At 36.5% G+C, this 21897-nt stretch overlaps 1 protein-coding gene across 4 annotated transcripts in view; it reads right to left on the bottom strand.

The window, feature by feature from the left end:
* Snrk (SNF related kinase) overlaps positions 1-21897 on the bottom strand; it is a 55877-nt gene that overhangs the window by 6136 nt on the left and 27844 nt on the right. For all 4 annotated transcript variants that reach the window (XM_046436532.2, XM_046436533.2, XM_046436531.2 and 1 more), the window contains 3 exons: positions 5875-6016; positions 3232-3444; positions 200-334 (listed from right to left, as the gene is read on the bottom strand). In XM_046436532.2, the coding sequence (XP_046292488.1) occupies positions 200-334; positions 3232-3444; positions 5875-6016 (490 nt within the window). The remainder of the gene's footprint in view (positions 1-199; positions 335-3231; positions 3445-5874; positions 6017-21897) is intronic.

Here is a 21897-nt window from a genome sequence, read left to right as displayed (position 1 = left end):
CACTGAGCCCAAGAAGGGAAGCAGCTGGTGATGAGAGAACCAAGACCTCAGGTGCCCCCAGCAGACCAGGTCTGCCCTCTCCAATGAGGCTGCCATCACTGTTAAGACCCTCTCACCCTAGAGTTAGGAAGCATTCACACAAAATAGTTCACTATTTCAAAACGTAACTTACTAAAATCAGTGAAGACATTTTTCTCACCTAAACTGGGCCTTGATATTGCTAGGGCTGGCAGATCTAGTTTGTATTTCTTTTTCTTGCTTTTCTCTCAGGATCCTTTCAGCAAGCAAGAAGTAAGTGGCCGTGATGTGGTTATACCTGTTGGTTTCCAGTGCTCTGAGAAAAACGAGATGAGAACAAACATAAGCTAGAGATAGGCTTTTTTTTATAATTAGGGAAAAAAAAAAGTACAAGCAAATGAAATTCATTTGGGAAGCTTTAAAAGTATGCAAAATGTAAACCAGAAAAACAAACAAATTAGGTCACTCTTGAAAGTCTAAAAAATAACTGCATAAAAATATTCATTTTCAGTGGGAGAAAAAACAAAAAAAACTGCAGATAGCAGCTGGGCTGGATGTCAGTTTCAGATCCATAAGAAAAAGTAATGGTGCTTCTAAGAACATAAACATTATTTGAAAATTAACTTGTATGTAGTGTATTTGTTAATTTCTTCCATTAAAAGAACAAAATGAAGCCAGGTGTGGTGGTACACACCTGTAATCCCAGTAGCTCAGAAGGCTGAGGCAGGAGGATCGCAAGTTCAAAGCCAACCTCAGCAACTTAGTGAGGTCGTAAGCAACTCAGTGAGACCTTGTCTCTAAATGAAATACAAAATAGGGCTGGGGATGTGGCTCAGTGGTCAAGTGCTACTGAGTTCAATCCCTGGTACCAAAAAAACCAAAATGAAGACAAAGTCTGTGTTACATGAATGTGCACTGAAATGATAGTATCAAAAAAATTAGGAAATGTTATTTTCACACTCTACGCTTATTAGCATTTTAGGTATTACAGAATTGCTACCATCAATTAATTGAAAGTATGTCACTGACCTCTTCTTTAAATAAAATCAATATATTTTATTTACTCATCTGTTTAAATGGTAATGCTTGCAGAGTACCTCATCCGTGCAGGCACTGTGCTGGCTAGGTATTGGGGCACAATGTCAAACAAGGCACATGGTCTGTCTGCTTTCCTGTGGCTGGCCTGTCATGGGACATACCATGAGTGTTTCAGAAAACCCCTACAAGTCCCAAAAAGATGTAACTATGATTTTCAGAGACTTTGCATTTAGCGAAAAAAGACAATGAAGACTTTAAGAAAAAAATGATTCCAAGATCACTTTTTATAAAATATGCAGGGGAGAAAGAGAAACAGCCAAAGGGAGGTGGGACGGGGCATAGCAGGGCAGGGCAGGGCCAGAAAGGAAGAGGCCAAGGTGAAATTCAGGGGGCAGAATGACTTCTCAGAGTTGTTTTTTCAGCTGACTGCCAAAGGCGGCAGTTAACAGTGTTCAGGGGACATACTATAAGTCTCAGGGCTTGCCCTCAAAATGAGTAGCTTCTCCATAACATGAGCAGCTGGAAAGAAGTAAGACTCACTCAGAAAGCAGTGAGTGACCTTGGGTTTCCCAGCTCCTGCTATGCTTGGGAAGCTAGTGAATGGGCAAACTGCAGCTACCTGAACCATTTCAACTTACATCTCCTTTGAATTTAAACTAAATTATATGATTAATTAAGTAGTTCTATATGACACAACTATGTATGGTTATTTGTATTTAAGTTAAGAACACTGAGCCAATTCAGGAAGAAACAAACAGCTTTTACCCATTCAAAATAAAAAATCATTTTCTACACATTCCTAAAGTGATTGTCCCCAGCAGAAATGGAAAAATGTTCTCTTCTCTGCTTAAGTCATCTGAGTAGCTATGGGTTGATCTATGAAGACTCATGATATACTTTGGCAATCTGCAGACATTTGTACTTAAACTGAGAACCTGGATTTATTTTTGTATATCCTTTTTCCAGTGTACTAAAAATACCCTCATGGTGGTACATATCTGTAATCCCAGCTACTCTAGAGGCTGAAGGAGGAGGACTGTAAATTCGAGGCCAGCCTAGGCAACTTAGCAAAGTTAAAAAAATAAAAAGGGTTGGGGACATAGTTCAGTGGAAGAGTGCCCCTTGGTTTCAATCCCCAGTATTGAAAGGAGGAGGAAAAAACTCACCCTTAAGATATGTCCCTTATACAGACCCCACCCTTCTTAGAGACTAGTCTACTGCTGGTGCACCCCCAAATGGCCAACACATGGCAGGGGCTGTGGGTCAGCCTGGGGCCTCTTCTCCACTAGATCAAGGTGATGGGTTAGATCTCATGATAAGAACACAAGAAACCCTGAAGGGAACATCTTTTTTGCCTCCCAGGTTATATCTCTTTTCCTCATACTCACTATCTTTCAATACATTAAATAATTTTTGACTTTTCACTTATAGAAATGCTGCATGTATTTAGTCTGGACTTTTTATAAAAATTACTCATCATTAGAACAAAGCAAGTGCATCTTTAATCTGCATTTTCCTTGATTTCAAACTGCTCAGGTTATTGAAAACTAACTTTGAAGCTGAACCTGGGGGAGCACTTGCCTAGCATGAACAACGCCCTGGGTTCCATCCCAATACCAACCCCATCCCCTGAAAAAAAAAAAAAAAAAGGCTTTGGCTTTAATTAACTTGCATAACTTGCAGGTTCCAGGTTGCTGCAGCAAGGACTCTGAAGAAGATAGACACCCGATCATTATAGTGCAAAACTAATGGCTATAGCTGTGGTTGAATAAAACTTTACTTTTAATAATATGCATTTACCAACCCCCGATTTAAGTCAGTCTAAGCCCATGGTGCTTCCTGGTCTCCCTACTCACTATGGGGACCAGCAGGAGACACAAGAATGAAGAGGATGTATATCTACAGACAGGGTTCATACTGAGACACAAAACAAGCTATCCCAATACACCCCACAGAAAGTCAGAAACGCCACAGCACTCACCACCACCACCACCCAGTTTTGTTTACTTGACTGTCTGTGTGAAGCACTGGACCAGGAATGCTAGAGGTAAATGACAATTCCTATTAACTAGAACTCTATCCATTATACAGTATCTGAAGGCTCTGAATAAGGAAGAAAGCCCATTCTGGGAATCCTAAAGCTGTGGTCCCCTGTATTGATAAGCATTGACATACTCAACAATGGCATCTCGATCCGCTATGTCCCCAAGCACCATGCGCTGAATGATACTGTTGTGCTCCTCTTCAGAGAGATTTTTGTATGACACAAGGGGTATGTTATACTTTGTGGCTGGTGAAGGGTCCACTCCCTGAAGCCATGGATGGTTTTCGATTTCTTCTAGAGAGGCCCTCCTCTTGGGATCTCTTTGTAGCATCCGTGTGATTAAGCTGGAAAGGAAGGTACATCCATTGTTAAAGCACACTGCTTGCAAGATTAAGGTGGCAAATTATTTTATTAATAATAATTATTTCCTATACCCCCACCATAAATTTAATTAGGTCCCTAGTGGTAGAAGGGGCAAAGATGGGAATAGCGAGAATTTAGTGTCATTATATTTGTAAAATAAAAAATCATGACCTCCAGATATAATGATAAGTAAGCCAAACACACAAATATAGTTTCTCTACCATCTAATGCTAGATACCAAAATCTGCTCCTGAATTAACAGGCTTAATGAAATATCAGAACCAGACACAATGATCATCAATGACAAACAAAATAGAGTACACTAACCAACTTCTTTCTCAGGAAGAATGAATGACCCTCTTGATGAAAACAACTAAATACCATGGAATGTATTTTTAGAAATATATTTTGTTAGCTGGGTGTGGTGGTGCACACTTGTAATCCCAGCAGCTCAGGATGTATTGGGGTTGTATTGGGATAGCTGAGGCAGGAGGATCGCGAGTTCAAAGCCAGCCTCAGCAAAAGTGAGGCACTAAGCAACTTGGTGAAACCCTAAGTTGAATCCCTGGTAGCTACGTACCCCCCCCACCACCAAAAAAAGAAAGAAATATATCTTGTTTAAAGCATTTTGTTAGTAAGAAAACAAACAAACAAAACCAAGAAATACTTAGCAACTAAAAACAGAATGAAAGGAGGACCTTTAGGAGATGAATGCCAAAGCTAGTTTTTGCCTGTTCCTGCCTAGGTTCTGAAGGCTACGTTGGGTGCATGTAACAGAACGTGTAGGGACTACTAATGATGGTATAAGAGCCCTTGCAAAGAGCTAGGACCAAACCTCAGTATAAGAGTGAATGAGGGGCTGGGGATGTGGCTCAAGCAGTAGCGCGCTCGCCTGGCATGCGAGCGGCCCGGGTTCGATCCTCAGCACCACATACAAACAGAGATGTTGTGTCCGACGAAAACTAAAGGAAATAAATATTAAAAAATTCTCTCTCTCTTAAAAAAAAAGAGTGAATGAGAAGGAAATCCACTGTTCAGAAGAGGTTAAGAAGAAAACTTGCCTGCCTCAATATTGACTATGGAAGAAGGGTGGGTGAGAATTCCTTCTAAGAACTTGTAACTGTAAGCTTAACTGGTCTTCACACAAATCCGTGAATCAAACTAATGATATCAGCTAGAGAAGTAAATACACAAATCCTTACCATTGGAATAGAAATTAAAACCAAGCCTCAGAATTCCCCAAATATTACAAAGAGCAACACAGTCAGAAAACACAAAGGACGCAAGACACCAGTAACAAGACCCAAGAAATACAGAGCAAAATCAGAATGGAAATGCTTCAAATACAGAAATATCAGACACAGAACATAACTGAGTTAAATATGTTTAAGAGAAGCTTGAAAATATGACCAGGCAAAAATAGACCATACAAAATTATACTATGCAGTCTTGGGAAAACAAACAAACAAAAAACCTAAATAAGGCTTCTAAAGGTAAAAAATAAAAATAATCATTGTAACCTTAAAAAAATCATATCAAATTTTTCAAACTACTTATAAAGAGAATTAATGAACTGAAATACAAGGTCTAAGAAAATGATAGGAGTATAAGAGAGGAACAGATAAGGAGGACAGAGTGAAAATATCTAACATATATCTAATCAGAGTTCTAGAAGGAAATGAGAAAATGGAAAAGAAACTGCATTTGAGAAGATACTAGCTAAGAATTTTCCAAATTTACATAAGGACACAAGTCATGAACCAGGAAGCCCAACATATCCTAAACACAATAAGTAGAAGATCTGAAAACAGTCTGAAAGGAAAGACAAAACACATACACAGAGACAACAGTAAGATAACTGACTTTTCAACAAGAACAATGGATGTCAGAAAATACAAGAACATATTCAGTGAGCTGAGTAAATTGGTGAGAGGAATATGTGAATAAAATTATGAGACATACTATGTAGATCCTAAAATAGTGTGCTGATTGATCTCTTCTGAACTAACTATTCTCTGGAACTTAAAACAACTACAACAATTCCAATTGGTCTTGCTTTTTGTGGCTGCAGAAAAACACTGCTTTCATGGCAAGTCTTCACTTTGATTGAAGTGAAGTAACTGCCACTTCTGTAGACTAAAGAGACATATAATGGATTTCTTGAAAATAAACATTTAAGAAATATATGAGTACATTTTGTAATCTTTTATATTGGATTTCAAATCAAATTCTGGAGCTAACCCTCCCCCTAAAAAGTCTCAACAAAAGAAAAAAATATGATCAAAAATTTAAATAAACCTAGATACTGCAGCCATCTCATAATTTCTTGACATGTTAATGGCATTAGATAAAATTCCTTGTTGTAACATTAGTTCTTAATATTTCCACATACTTTTTTTTTTTTTACTTACTCTTTACATTCTTTAGACACATGGGATGGTACTGTGTATTTGCAATCCATGATCATTGTCAATGTTTCACTGTCATTGGCCTCTTGAAATGGTGGTTGCCCACATACCAACATGAAAAGGATCACTCCCAGACTCCATATATCTACAAATCAAAAACATATTTTTAAATATTGGACTAGTTAGAAAACCAAAAACACTAAGAAGAGTAAAAGTAGACTAACAATATTATTTCATTTTGAGCAGTCAAAAGCATTTATATCTCAAAGTAAAAATAACTAGGAAAGAAAACTTAAGCCTAAATAGGGCCAGGAAGGTATGTATCTTCTTCACTGAATTCTTTTAAGGTCCTAATCAAGTGCCAGTACATAGTGAATGGTCAATAAATGTTCAATGAAGAGATGAATTAATTTTTGTTACTAACAAGAATATCTACTGGGAAATACCTATCTAGCTTTTAGATCAAAGGACAAATACACTGCCTTTTCCCTTTACAATGTATGCCAGAGCTAAAACTAAGACATTAGTATCTGAAACCTGAAAAGGATTTTACCTAAGGTCACATTATCTCAATTGTTCTTTTTTTTCTTTTAATTTTTTATTGTTGGTTGTTCAAAACATTACATAGTTCTTGATATATCATATTTCACACTTTGATTCAAGAGGGTTATGAGCTCCCATTTTTACCCCATATACAGATTGCAGAATCACATCAGTTACACATCCATTGATTTACATATTGCCATACTAGTGTCTGTTGTGTTCTGCTGCCTTTCCTATCCTCTACTATCCCCCTCCCCTCCCCTCCCCTCTTCTCTCTCTGCCCCCTCTACTGACATTCATTTGTCCCCCTTGTATTATTTGTCCCTTTCCCCTCACTTCCTCTTGTATGTACTTTTGTATAACTCTGAGGGTCTCCTTCCATTTCCATGCAATTTCCCTTCTCTCTCCCTTTCCCTCCCACCTCTCATCCCTGTTTAATGTTAATCTTCTTCTCATGTTCTTCGACCCTACTCTGTTCTTAGTTACTCTCCTTATATCAAAGAAGACATTTGGCATTTGTTTTTTAGGGACTGGCTAGCTTCACTTAGCATAATCTGCTCTAATGCCATCCATTTCCCTGTAAATTCTATGATTTTGTCATTTTTTAATGCAGAGTAATACTCCATTGTGTATAAATGCCACATTTTTTTTATCCATTCATCTATTGAAGGGCATCTAGGTTGGTTCCACAGTCTTGCTATTGTGAATTGTGCTGCTATGAACATCGATGCAGCAGTGTCCCTGTAGCATGCTCTTTTTAGGTCTTTAGGGAATAGACCGAGAAGGGGAATAGCTGGGTCAAATGGTGGCTCCATTCCCAGCTTTCCAAGAAATCTCCATACTGCTTTCCAAATTGGCTGCACCAATCTGCAGTCCCACCAGCAATGTACAAGTGTACCCTTTTCCCCACATCCTCGCCAGCACTTGTTGTTGTTTGACTTCATAATGGCTGCCAATCTTACTGGAGTGAGATGGTATCTTAGGGTGGTTTTGATTTGCATTTCTCTGACTGCTAGAGATGGTGAGCATTTTTTCATGTACTTGTTGATTGACTGTATGTCCTCCTCTGAGAAGTGTCTGTTCAGGTCCTTGGCCCATTTGTTGATTGGGTTGTTTGTTCTCTTATTGTCTAATTTTTTGAGTTCTTTGTATACTCTGGATATTAGGGCTCTATCTGAAGTGTGAGGAGTAAAGATTTGTTCCCAGGATGTAGGCTCCCTATTTACCTCTCTTATTGTTTCTTTTGCTGAGAAAAAACTTTTTAGTTTGAGTAAGTCCCATTTGTTGATTCTAGTTATTAACTTTTGTGCTATGGGTGTCCTATTGAGGAATTTGGAGCCTGACCTCACAGTATGTAGATCGTAGCCAACTTTTTCTTCTATCAGACGGCGTGTCTCTGATTTGATATCAAGCTCCTTGATCCATTTTGAATTCACTTTTGTGCATGGCGAGAGAAAGGGATTCAGTTTCATTTTGTTGCATATGGATTTCCAGTTTTCCCAGCACCATTTGTTGAAGATGCTATCCTTCCTCCATTGCATGCTTTTAGCCCCTTTATCAAATGTAAGATAGTTGTAGTTTTGTGGATTGGTTTCTGTGTCCTCTATTCTGTACCATTGGTCCACCCGCCTGTTTTGGTACCAGTACCATGCTGTTTTTGTTACTATTGCTCTGTAGTATAGTTTGAAGTCTGGTATCGCTAGACCGCCTGATTCACACTTCTTGCTTAGCATTGTTTTTGCTATTCTGGGTCTTTTATTTTTCCATATGAATTTCATGATTGCTTTCTCTATTTCTACAAGAAATGCCATTGGGATTTTGATTGGCATTGCATTAAACCTATAGAGAACTTTTGGTAATATCGCCATTTTGATGATGTTAGTTCTGCCTATCCATGAACAGGGTATATTTTTCCATCTTCTAAGATCTTCTTCTATTTCTCTCTTTAGGGTTCTGTAGTTTTCATTGTATAAGTCTTTCACCTCTTTTGTTAGGTTGATTCCCAAGTATTTTTTTTTTTGAAGATATTGTGAATGGAGTGGTTGTCCTCATTTCCATTTCAGAGGATTTGTCGCTGATATACAGGAATGCCTTTGATTTATGCGTGTTGATTTTATATCCTGCCACTTTGCTGAATTCATTTATTAGCTCTAATAGTTTCTTTGTAGACCCTTTTGGGTCTGCTAGGTATAGAATCATGTCATCTGCAAGTAGTGATAATTTAAGTTCTTCTTTTCCTATTTTTATGCCTTTAATTTCTTTCGTCTGTCTAATTTCTCTGGCCAGTGTTTCGAGAACTATGTTGAACAGAAGTGGTGAGAGAGGGCATCCCTGTCTTGTTCCAGATTTTAGAGGGAATGGCTTCAATTTTTCTCCATTCAGAATGATGCTAGCCTGAGGCTTAGCATAGATTGCTTTTACAATATTGAGGTATGTTCCTGTTATCCCTAGTTTTTCTAGAGTTTTACCTCAATCCTAGTGAAGTAATTAAGTCATTCAACTCATCTTCACTTTATGGAGATTAAAGCTCAGAGACAAGCAAAATATGGCTGTTGAGGAGGAAAGACTGTGTCACTAGATGGCAGAACTAGGACCCAAGGTTTAAGCAACCAAAAGGCACACTTCAGCTTAACAACAGTGGGAGCCACTCAATACAGCCACTCAATGAAACTATTAAAACACTAGAAAATGAAGTTTCCCATCATTGAAAATATTCAGCTAAGGCTGGGCAAACTTCTAGTAGTCAGCATAAGGATTCCTACTGCAATGAGAAGGCTGGACTAGCTGATGTTGGAGGACCCTCCCCAAACAAGCATTAGGGTGATACCTACAACAAATCACTTCCTACCTCTGGCCATTAAAAAGAAACAAACCTATCAAAGAGATAGAAAAAAAATGTGTATTTTTTTAGATGAAAATGTATGTTTTTTTTGATAGAAAGGATTTAGGAAGGAGTTCACAAATTCATTCATTCCAGAAAATAAAATATAGACACAATAATATAAACATCCACATAACAAAAAAAGAATCCAAGATTTCTAGAAAGGCTTAAAAGAGAATCGAGGGGCAGGACACATGACCTTTGTCATCACATTTGTTAACACTTAACTACTGTTTACAAGTAAGTGAAAACACTCAAAATAATGTAGGCTCCCTACTAAGTGCACTAAAATTTATTAATAAAATATCTACCTTGGTTCAAACTGAACAAAGAAGGTAACAAAGGCAGGAACCAAAAAGTTATACACAATCTGATATTTTAAATATACAATAAATTTTAGTAATGATGCTCTAATGGATATTAGTGAAAGAGATGAAAAAAATATTTTAAAATTAAAACATTAATATAAATGAGGATGAAAGAGACCTATGGATCTCTCAGTCCAAACTCTTGGCTCTATAGGGTTCCTAGGAAGTCTGTGTGGCACTGCTAGTAGGATGCATGAATTATCTGACCTACTGTCTCAGGGCAGCAAGCTGGCTCAGGAGTCTACCCCACTCACCGACTGTCATTTCTCAGTCTTAACCTTGGAATTCAGAGGAACATACCCTTTCAAAATCAAACAATCTGAATAATGACAATTGGTCACAGTTATTCTTTTAATAACCAGTGAAAACCCAATTCTAATAGAACCTTATTGAGATACTTAAAGGAAATTTTGTTGCTGTTGCACTTAAACTCTTTTTGTACAACTTGAACCTGCTATTTGTGGTACCTGCCCCAAATCCCAAGCCACCACTGTGAACAAATGGCAATTATAATTATTTTCCTTTATTGCACGCTGTCCCTCATTTTACAAAACAATTATGTTCTAGAAATTGACTATAAAGTAACTCTTATCTTTCCACTGATGATCCATTTCACAGAACGGAAATTTATCAAGTTTTTGTTTACAATATATAAACTTTGCTATCTCTCCCCCTTCCATCAAAGAAAGGACTTTAAATGATATTATAACAAAAATGCAAAAACATTAAAACCTGGGCAGTTAAAATGAAAACTCTTCTTTCTTCTATTGTTCAAATGCCAAAAACCTTTAATGCTACTTCTATCATCAGACCTAACCACTAATACATAGTATTTGATATATAATAAATCCATCTTTCCATAAAAATCCTACAAAACAACAACTTATATGAGTTTATTTATATTATTTCCTCTACCATCTCATACTATAACTGTGGATAAATGAGTCTTATTCTTTACTTTTTATGATAAACTGGAGTTGACATCTGAAGTTGTAATTATACAAAACTGATGTTGTAAAAATATAATGAATAATGTAACTATCAACTAGCAATTACACAAAATCCTTATTTGATTTAAGAAAACTTTTTCTGTTAAATTTTAACCTAACAAGCAACAAAAATTCCAACAATTTAGAAATATTCTCTTTGCTCAAGAAAATTAACACCCACTGCTGGTTATAAAGCGATACATAATTAGAAGAGCGTAAAGAAAAGCAAAAAAGCGCGCGCGCGCACACACACACACACACACACACAATTTCCACTGTTTCCCATTAAAGTTCAAATAATTTTTGAACATGGAAATGCTTAAAAGTTGAGAAATTTAGAAATAAAATTCTATATCAAATTCTTTAATACGTTGCTAGATAACATAATTTGACGCACTTAAGGTAGAAAAAGAGTATAACAAAAGAGGACAAAGACTTAGAATGGGCATATGACTTCCTCACTGAGCATGATTATTCAGAAAAAAAAACCAAAACCCTGTATATATTACTGGACATATATAGACTTTTTTGTCACTATCCTTTAAATAATTCAGTATAAGAACTATTTACACAGCAATTTTCTTGTATTAGAAATGATTAGTAATCTACAGATGATTTAAAGCATACAAAGAGGATGTGCACCTTATATGCAAATCAAACACCATCTACATAAAGGAACTGAGCATCCTTGGACTTGGTATGAAGGGTCCCCTGGAACCAATTCTCTGTGTATACGGAGGGATAAGTACATTTATTTTCTATACTTACTTCTCTTTCTTTCTCTCTCTTTTTTTTGGGGGGGGTGTATTAGAATGATTTTACTTTTTTCATCCCAAAGGACAAAGGAAAAAGATAAAAACAGGTCACTAAACAAACACAGTAATATGATATTAATCAAATTATTTAAAGAATGTATCCCTATCTTTAATATAGGAATACTAATAGTAATCTACTTCCTCATCAAGCTGCGATGGGTATTAAGATAGAATCTAAGCTAAGTATTCTACACAGAGAAAAGATTCAGAGGTAGCTATGTCTGTCCCATCCTTATTCCCAGGCACAGAGATGAAAGAGATACCTTTGCTCTTATAAGACTTTACTGAGGGAAACAGACAACAAAAGCAAATTTAAGAAGACACAAAGCCAAAATGGGGACGAAAACTAAAGAAGACAGGAGGCAGAGACAGGGAAAGGCTTCTTTAAGAGTGTGGGTCCCCAGGACTAGCCATTTGGTTACAGGCCACTAAGAATACCATCAGGAAAGCCTATCTGTTACATTCCCCCATAATAGGAGAGGGAGGTGGTACTTGCCTTAATAAAATTCACTTTAGTGGATATTTTAGACTATCTCTTCCTTACAAAGCTTACTAATAAAACTACAAATTCCCAAGGTGTAGATGATAGCCTCAGGTTAAAATGCTAGACTGCAAGGGCCCATCAAAACTATAAATGGGTGTTGGGGTGGGGGCCTAGAACATGGATTGGGGCCTTTATTTTCATTTTCAAAGAATGTTGGTGGAATTTTCTATACATAGGTTAACTAACATCAGTCATCTGAACAATCTAACTTAATGTTGATATCATTATCTGGAATACATATTTTGATTTCAGACCCAGCTATAGATATACACTTGTGCTGAATAAAGATGAAAAAAAATATCACATAAGCATAAGTGGTTTGGTTAAAAAAATCTTGCAACTCATGGAAATGTGGGAAGGAGTGGAAAGATAATGAAGTCTTTGACAGTACTAAGGATTTTGCTGATCTCCACCTAGCTGGAATTAAGATCACAAAATGAGTGAAGTCTCATCTGCAAATACTTGGAAGATTTATTTATCACAATACAATTATATTATGCTATTTCTAGGGTTGGGGTGTAGTTTATACTAAAAAGTTCATTTTAAGCAGGCTAAAAAAAAGATCAAAATGAAAACAAAACAAAAAGGACATGCTAATCATTTATTTGAGAAAAAGTAAATGAAGGGGGTATCATGACTCCTGAGAGAGTATCTTAAAAAAAAATTTCTAAAGTGAATTATTTACACAGAAAAAGCAGAGGGATTCGAAAGCACTAAAAATGGGAAGACAGAAGAAAGGTTTTAAGTAGAAACCTTTTTTTTCTTCTAGATTTATCAGTATAGCCACAAGTCGTGAACCAATACAGATGAAACAAGGGCACCTTTTACATTCAACACCACTTATTAGCTGCTAAGATTTATGCAATCATTTTTCACTTCCAACTGTGTTCACTAGCAACTGTCATATGACCCAATACTAAAGTAAAAGGCAGTGCTTTCTTAGAACAGCAAATACTATGTCAGAAGTATATAGGTTCCAAGAGCCTAAAAGAAAAGCTAGGACTTTTATTTTCTTGTGTTGATATTCAGAAACCTAATCACCCAGGTTTTATCAATCTGATTTTCTACTTACACAGTAAGAGCTACTGATCTGCATCCAAAATCACCCAGAGCTCTGATTACTAAAGGTTCTTTCTTGCTCCAAACAAGAGCAGCTTTTAGCCCTAAGGAACATGACCAGAGAGCATTCTGAAAATGAACAAAGTGTTAAGAGTGAAGCAGAAGAGAAATGAAGAATTTGAATAAGTCTTTTAAACATGCTTTAGGATATCCTTGTTATCCTGGGTCCATCAATACTCTAATTAGAAGCAAGTTTTTTATTATTTAACAGAGAAACATTCTTTCCCTTTACGACAAAAGAAATGGGAATGAATGCCATAATCCCAAACCTACTTTAAAACACTCCTTTTAGATTCATCAAAATGTCCCTTGGTGACTTCCAAAATCAATGCTGCTCAAACTAAGCTTATCCACTTTGCCCCAAGTGGTATGTTCCCATCTGTGCTCTAGTTTGGTCAATGGTACTTTCACACACCCAATCTAAATTTAGGAGACATCAAAGATCACTCATTCATAGGTCTTGTGGCTTCCAAGTCAAGGAGATACTGTCAATTCTACCATATGCTGAAAATCCTCAAAGGCTTCCACCAGTGGTCCTCATCTTCCCTGAGGTCGCCTCATACTGCCCACCAACCTAGAGAACAGAGCCAACTAATATTTTCAGCATCATCACAATGAGCTATTATTACAGGTTTTCTTGTATTTTCCTCCACTGCCCTGAGATCCTTGAATGTAGAAAATGTCCCCTGCACCTAGCTAGAGCCTGCTCAATAGAAGTCTAATGAATGGAATGAACTCAAAACTAAAGAGAAAGCAGTTTTGCAAATATTGTTTGGGTGGGGTCCCCCACAGGGCAGCTGAAGCAGAGTTTTAGGGTACAGGGGCAGGTAGTGGTTATTTCTATCCTGCAAAAAATAAAACTATGAGGGAAAGGAGACTAAGAAATGCTCAGAGCAGACTGGAGAGGGTAATCATTGAAGACAAGCTGCAGTTTGTTTTAGTTAGCTATTTTAGGACTTGTACAAACTTGTTTTTTCAAGTCAAGGAAAACAGAGAAAAGTTCAAGAAGTCAAAGGGTTATCAATCATACACTGTGGGACTGTGCATGTTCACACAAATCCAAACCAGATGAGCAGCAGACACCCTTCCAACTCAGCATAGCTTCATAAATCACTTTACAAACCTAATTTTTGTAACAGTCAGGATGTGAACTTTACAAATGCAGAGGGAAAGATAAGCCAGGCTAAAACATCCTCACTGGGTGATCTCGTTCAGCATGGCCTAATGAAAGCATGCATGCTTGGGGAAAGCCTTCAGAGGGACCTGAGTTCAAATTCTGTAATCAAGCCAGCCACGATGGCGCACACCTGTGATCCCAGCAGCTCAGGAGGCTGAGGCAGGAGGATCATGAGTTCAAAGCCAGCCTCAGCAAAAGCAAGGCATTAAGCAACTCAGTGAGACCCTTTCTCTAAATAAAATACAAAATAGGGCTGGGGATATGACTCAGTGGATGGGTGCCCCTGAGTTCAATTCCCAGTACAAAAAAAAAAAAAAAATCTGTAATCATTGATTAGTTGTGTATTCTTGGTAAGTAACCCAGCTTCCATATGCCTTAGTTCGCTCTTCTGTAAAACAACATAACATGTACAACTGCAGAGCCTCCAGGGACCAATAGGTACAGGAGCAGGACCAACAGGGAAAATAAAGAGGGCTTTAAACTTTGTACTCAATATATTTCTGTTATTTGAATTACAATAATACTCATTTATATATACATAAAAAGTAATTAAAAATTATCTGTGTTTAACAGAACATTATGATATGATATTTTTAAGGGAGTAAGTGGAAACTTCTTTAGAGGAATCAAAGTGATAGAAAAATGCACAGACAGATTCTCCACCCCCAGAGATAGTAATTCTGAGTCTGTGATCTGGGTAACTTGATTCTGCAAGGCTCCTTTCAGAAATTCATAGACCAATTTCTTTATAGCATGAATAGCTACAGTCAGAATTATTTAACTTTTAAAATTTAGCATGAATAATTGCTTTAAGAGTTAAGAAAATTTAAAACTCAAATATTAAAGTCACTAATGTATAAAATGTGATAAAAGAAAAAAAAAAGGATAGGGTAATAAGAGTCCACAGAGTATGTAATAAAACGGATAAACCACAACGACTGACAATTTTTCGTGCTATCTTGGTACTGCAGTGTCTAGGGAGTAAATCTTGTGTTCATGAAGCCAGGGAAGGTGTCATCCATCACCCTCTAGTTCTATTTCCCTGCTCAGTCCAGATTTGTGTGCTCTTAAGGTGAAGGTGACACTAAAGCCAGAGCCACCACATGGGCAGCCACCATGGGCACATTCCCAGACAAAGCCAGTCTGGATGTTCTGGCTGCCTTGAAATTTCCACCCAACCAGAACAACCCCTGGAGGTAGTTCTTAATACCTCAATGAAGAATTAGTTACAAATTCATACCTTTCCCAAATTAGACCTTTTTAAGAATACTCTCTGAAATCTAGGTATCTCCTTTTATAAGCTCAAGGGGAAAAATCTTTAACATTCCCCCCCCCAATTCTACTGTAACACTCATCACAGAATCTATAATGTTCATATATTAGAAGTGTTTTTAAAATGTGGAAATAAGGACCATGAGCATGGCAACATACAGTACTTTCTTATGAGGAGTTTCCCTGTTTTTATCATTCGGAAGTTGAGGGACTCAAGAGTGGCATTACTGGTGACATACAGTGACTAAATGTAGTTTTGAGCAGTGATTTCATATTTCCCAACAGGATTAAGACAAATACAATGCAATTTTATGAGTCTAACTTTGAACTACAGAGCAGAAATGTTTAAATTTAGTATAAATTTAGACCAATTCTGAATTGTCAGTCAAGTGCAACTAATGTAATATACGGTTAGCACTTTATAAATCTGAAATCTGCACTCAGTACTTTTGTTTTATAACTAGTAGAGTATTTTGATGTTTTCTTAAATTGAGTTTAAAACACCAAGTCTGCTACATAAGATGAAGATGTGCAAACATAAGAATGGACAAGCCACGGCTGGGAGTGTGGCTCGGTGGTGGAGCGCCCGCCTAGCATGTGTAAGGCTCTGGGTTCGATCTTTAGCACCACATGAAAATAAATGAATAAAGAAAGATATTGCATCCAACTATAACTAAAAAATAAATTTTAAAAAAAGAATGGACAAGCCATTAAAATATCAGTTAACAGAAATCATTTGTATAAGGCAACCTCTGCTAAGATTAGGTTCTTTGAAGGGCACAAAATGTTTAACCAAACAAAGTTTTCTGGGTGTTGGGGATACAAAGTAAAATGAGTATGTCCTTTAACAACAGAGCACTACCCTAGACTCCTTAAAATGTTTACATTTTGGGGGAAACTTTTTAACATCCTCATTTGAGTATAAAGAGAAACAAATTTTAAAATAATAAATCTGACTTAAGAAGATTCAAAATTCAAATATTAGTTATTGAAATGTTTGTTTTGGTCAGATCTCCAACTATTATAACTTAATTAGACACACGGTTCAAAAACACATATTTTCCTATATTTAAAAAAATCAGTATGCCTTTCTAGGAATTACAATAAACACACAACCTGGTTATAACTTCCAGATTGTTCCTTCATACTAAAACTTAAGCTAGAAAGTTCTCTCAAATATAACTACTCCTGTTACTAAAATTAATATTTACTTTTTTCAGATTATGAAAGCACATTTAATGCCAGTAGAATTCCATCCATTGGCAGCCTGTGGGAGGGCCCCACACTCACAACATGGATAATCCTTAATATTAGCCTACTATATATGTGAAGACATAAAGACTTATTTTAATTTATACTACCCTGATAATTTTTTACAAAGTTAAGGTATAACTCACATATACTAAAACATGCCATTTTTAGTGTGCATTTCTGCAAGTTCTAACAAATGAATTCATGAAAGTACCCTCACAATCAAGACATAAAACAGTTATATCACCCCCAAAAGTTCATTTTGCCTCCATGTAGTCAGACTCTGTCCCTAGTGCAGGTCCTGACAACCATGGGTGTATTTTATGTCCCTTTAAGTTTTGCTTTCAAATGGAGTCATACAGTACATACTTCACCATCTGGTTTTTTCCACTAGAGCATTTGAGACACATCCCTGTTGTTACATGCATCAATAGTTTTTGTTATTACTGAGTGGTATTCCATTGCACAGATGATATTCTACTTATCTCAGTTCAGGTCAATTATGAATAAAGCCACTAAAAGCATTCATGTACAGGTTTTTATACTAAAAGATTTTCATTTCTCTTAGGAAATTACCTAGGAGTGGGTTCGCTGGATAAGTGTTTGCTTATCTTTATAAGAAGGTGACAAATTACTTTTCAAAGAGGCTGTATAATTTTACATTCCTAACAGAAACATGAGTTACACTTGCTCCATTCAGGACTTCATCATTTTTGGTATTGTCAGTTTTTAAACTTTTAGCCATGCTAATGGGTATGGTTTTAATTTGCATTTCTTAATAACTAATGGTGCTTATTTGCCATTTTATATCTTTGATGAATTGTCCGTAATAATTTCTAGCATTTTCAAACTGGGTTACTTTTAATTTGTTACTGAGTTTTCAGAGTTTTTTTTTTTAATATATTCTGAAAACAAGTTCTTTGTCAGTTATGTGATTTGCAAGTATTTTCTCCCAGTCTTTTTAATAGTATCTTCCAAGGAACAGAAATAAATCCAAATGATTTTTTAGAAAGTCATACTGAACATACCAAACACACCAAACACCTACAGGTTATTAGACCTGTTTGATTTTAAAAAAATAAAAAGAATACTGCGCAGCCCAAGGACTTGATGGTCCTTTTGGAAACACCCTGGTTTATACACATTACTTGAATTTTCCATTACAATCTCCTACCCAAGTAACAGCTAGGAAATTTAAAATACAATAAGAAAAATGAAAGAGCTAAAATATAAAACAAAAATGAGAGTCAAGTACTCAAAGGCACAAAAGGACATTATTCTATATATACTGTATGCTCCAAAGCTTACTTCAAAACTACTTGTGCTCATTTTTTTCTTTTTTTTTTTTGTCAAGTAGTTGTGGGCCCATTTTTCACTCACCCATATAAACTCAGAAGACCAGATCCAAAAAGGGGGTTCACAGTAGTCAATAAATACCTGTGGAACTAAAGTAAAATGTGTTTGTCTGCATCTCTCTGAAGATAGTTTTCATTAGATTCTCTTAAGAGCCTAGAAATCACTGAATATACATATGGAAAGGCCAGGGAAATGAGTTACCAAGAAGAGCAACAACTACACTTTGTAAAATAATTTCAAAGAATGTAAATTTTCATTTCTTTAGTTCATCTTGGTAATTTTTATTTGCTAAACACACACTAAGTTTGTCATGTTTACTAGGCAACGAGACAGATAAAACAGAAACACACAGTCCCCTCTCTCAAGGACCTTACTATTGAGCAAGGGCGACAAGTGAGCCATCTGGAGTGAGGTAGGATTGGCAAGGCCCCATCCAATTCCAAAGAGAAAGGGCGATCAGGGCATGTGTGCTCAAACATCATGCTCTTTTTTTAGCCATCCACAATCCCTCCTTTTTTTTTTTTTAACCCAACAAACTAGTGTGCCTACAGTTGTGCGTTGCTATGTCCCAGGCACTAGGATTTAGATCTGTTGACAATGAGTGTGCCTGACTGTACCAAGTCTTATATATTTTCCTATTCATCAGACGTGGTGACACAAATGCTGAGGTCCTATAATTTTTGCCTTGAGTTTCAGAATTCAAAATATTTCTAAATTAAAATTTTTAAAATTTAGGCACTGTTTTACACTATACTGGATGTAATTTTTAAATATATACTTTTAAGGTTAATAAATAAATTAAAAATGGATGATCAATGCTTTCCAAAGGTAAAATAAATTATATTCCAAAAATTATACAGAAAGATGAGAATAAGGAAAGATAGTGAAGGCACATGTTTAGAATCAGAGAAACACCAACTCCACACCTACTCTTTCTCTACCAAAGTCAATGTTAACATGTGAGAACCTGACTGACATATGCTTACAGCCCTCAAAGAAAACAAGTACTGTATGTTGCCAATGACTATGGAGATGTTTCTCAAGCATCCATTCCTGGAGTCATGTCCATCTGAGGATCATACCTGTAACTTCCTGATGGTCTCCCAAGAACTATCAGTAACTAGTCTTGCCAGGCCAAGAGCACATTCAAGCACAGCAGCCCGCATGGTACAGATGACCCTTTCTCCCATAATTCTTACAAACACTGAAATCATCTCACTTCAGCATCTGGAATTCAGTCTGTCCAACAAAATGTATTATGAAAAACAGGATTTCAAATTGTGTTCAAGTATTGTGTTTAAGTTTGTTCTGACCACTAATTTTCTGTTTTGCAAACTGGCCTTTCTTCTTCAAAAGAAGAAAAAAACTTCTAAAAAAAAACCCAAGTGGATTTAATATTTTCAACTCCTCAAATGACTCCTATGCAATGACCTAAAATAAATAAGTGAATTCAATTTCTGTATGGATTTCTGTAAAAATAGCAAGTGTTCTCAGTGATTTGAAAAGCTCTTCTGAAGTTCTAAGAGACTAACCAGTCATCAAATAAATACCTGGACTTTCATTTTTTTATCTAACTTTTTTTGGAAAAAGAAAAAAATCTGTACTTTAGAAGTAGTCTTTTTCTTAAATATAAATAACCTAATGTTCTAAAACTTGAATACAACTAAAAACAACATGTGAAAAAGACACATGAGCAAAGGTCCCAGGCCCTTCCTCCCAGTTTTCTCACAGCAGCCAATGTATCAGAAATTCCCCTGAGAACAAATTTCCAAAGAAGAGAACACCTCACATTCTCTTTCTCCCACACTGAGAGGCAGGAAGGAAAATGAGGCCATGGCCTAACGTTAAATATCCCTCTGGGACTGCAGCCACAGCAATCAGAAGCACAAAGCATTCTGGGATCTCTCCAAAAGAGGAAGCAGTGTAACAGTAATATCAGATGAACTGAAGACTGATTTTTGTTATGCTAAGTACTTTACATGTATTCACTCATCGAATGCCCTCAACAACCCAAAGGCAGGCACTATTATTATGTGAGATAACAAAAACAAAAAAGTGAGAGAAGAGGGGAAGAAGAACAGGTAGTGCTGGTGCCCTACACCTTTGGAGACCAGCAGATACCTCTCTGAGGGGGTGGCATGACAGCAAGAGAATCTGAGGTAACTTTGGGCTAGCTGAAAGGGCCCTTCAGCAAGACTGGGCCTGGAGTGTGACTATCAGCAAGGAGACAGTGTGGGTGGAGCAAAGGGAGCAAGGGGGAAAAGCAGTGAGAGGGGAAGTCAGAGAAGAAATGGAGAAGCAGATCTTGAGTGTTACACAAGTCACTTGTGGGGAGCGTAGTTTTAATTCTGACTGAAAGGGAAAGTCTTTAAGGAATTCCGAGCAGAAGAGGGACATGACCACCAGTCTTAAATTTTACAAGGAACAGGTAAACACATTTCCTTATGAATGAGTGGCTATCTCAAACTGCCACATCAGTTTATGTCCCCTCCACCCACTGGGACACTTACCTCCTAGGCATTGAATAATATATTTTTTCTTAAACTTTTCATTTTGAAATAATTATAGAGTCACAGGAGTTGACAAAACCCACAAATGTATTGGGAGGTCCCATGTATTTTTCACCCAGTTTCCCCCAATGATAACATTTTGTTTTAATTATAGTACAAATCAAAACCAGGAAAGTGACATTGGTACAATCTGCAGAGCTTATTTAGATTTCATCATTTTATATGCACTAGTTGCATGTGCATGTGTGTACATAGTTCCTATGCCATTTTATCCTATACAGATTTGTGCGACTACCATCAGATACAAAATTCTATCACACGATTCCTTCATGCTAGCCTTTTACAGCCATATCACCTACCACCATCACTAACCCTTGGGAACCACTAATTTATTCATCTTTACAATTTTTCTACTTCAAAAGATTTATATAAATGGAATTGTGAAGTATGTACCCTCTGAGATGAGCTTTTTATCACTCAGCATAATTCTCTTGAGATCCATTTAAGATGTGTCAATAGTTTGTTGCTTTGTATTGCTGAGTATTATTCTATGGTATGGTTCTATCTAGCATAACCATTCACCTACTGACCAACATATGGGTTGTTTCCAGCTTATGGCTATTAAAATAAAGTTTCTACAAACATCATGTATAGGTGTTTTTTAGGTGAACATAGGTATTCATTTCTCTGGAATAAACACCCAAGAATGCACCTGCAGGGCTGCATGCTACATGTATATTTAGTTTTACAAGAAACTATCATTTTCTCAATTGGTTCTATTAGTGATTCCTCTCTTGTTATTATTATTTTTTTCAAAATTATTTTAAAGCTCTCCTAGGTCCTTTCCCTTTCCATACACATTTAAGAATAATGTCTAAATCTTTGTGTCTACAAAAAACTTTGCAGGGTTTTTGACAGGAACTATGTTAAACCTATAAAATAATTTGGAAAGGCATAACATCTGCACTACATTTATCTTCCAATTGGTAAACATGGTATGTCTCTCCATTTATTTAGGTCTCTTCTTCCTTTAACATTTCATAATTTTCAGTATAAGTTTTTTTGTTAGATGTGTTTTGACACATGCATACCTAGATATTTAATTTTCTTTGACCTGACTGAAAATAATATTGTTTTAAATCTTGATCTCTGCATGTTATTCATTGTTGGTATTACAGAAATGTGACTGATTTTTCTATGA

Source organism: Marmota monax, unplaced genomic scaffold, assembly GCF_021218885.2.
Source record: "Marmota monax isolate L192 unplaced genomic scaffold, Marmota_monax_Labrador192_F-V1.1 WCK01_AAM20220418_F8-fsc00021, whole genome shotgun sequence".
Lineage (NCBI taxonomy): Eukaryota > Metazoa > Chordata > Mammalia > Rodentia > Sciuridae > Marmota > Marmota monax.
This window is presented reverse-complemented; position numbering and strand designations above follow the sequence as displayed.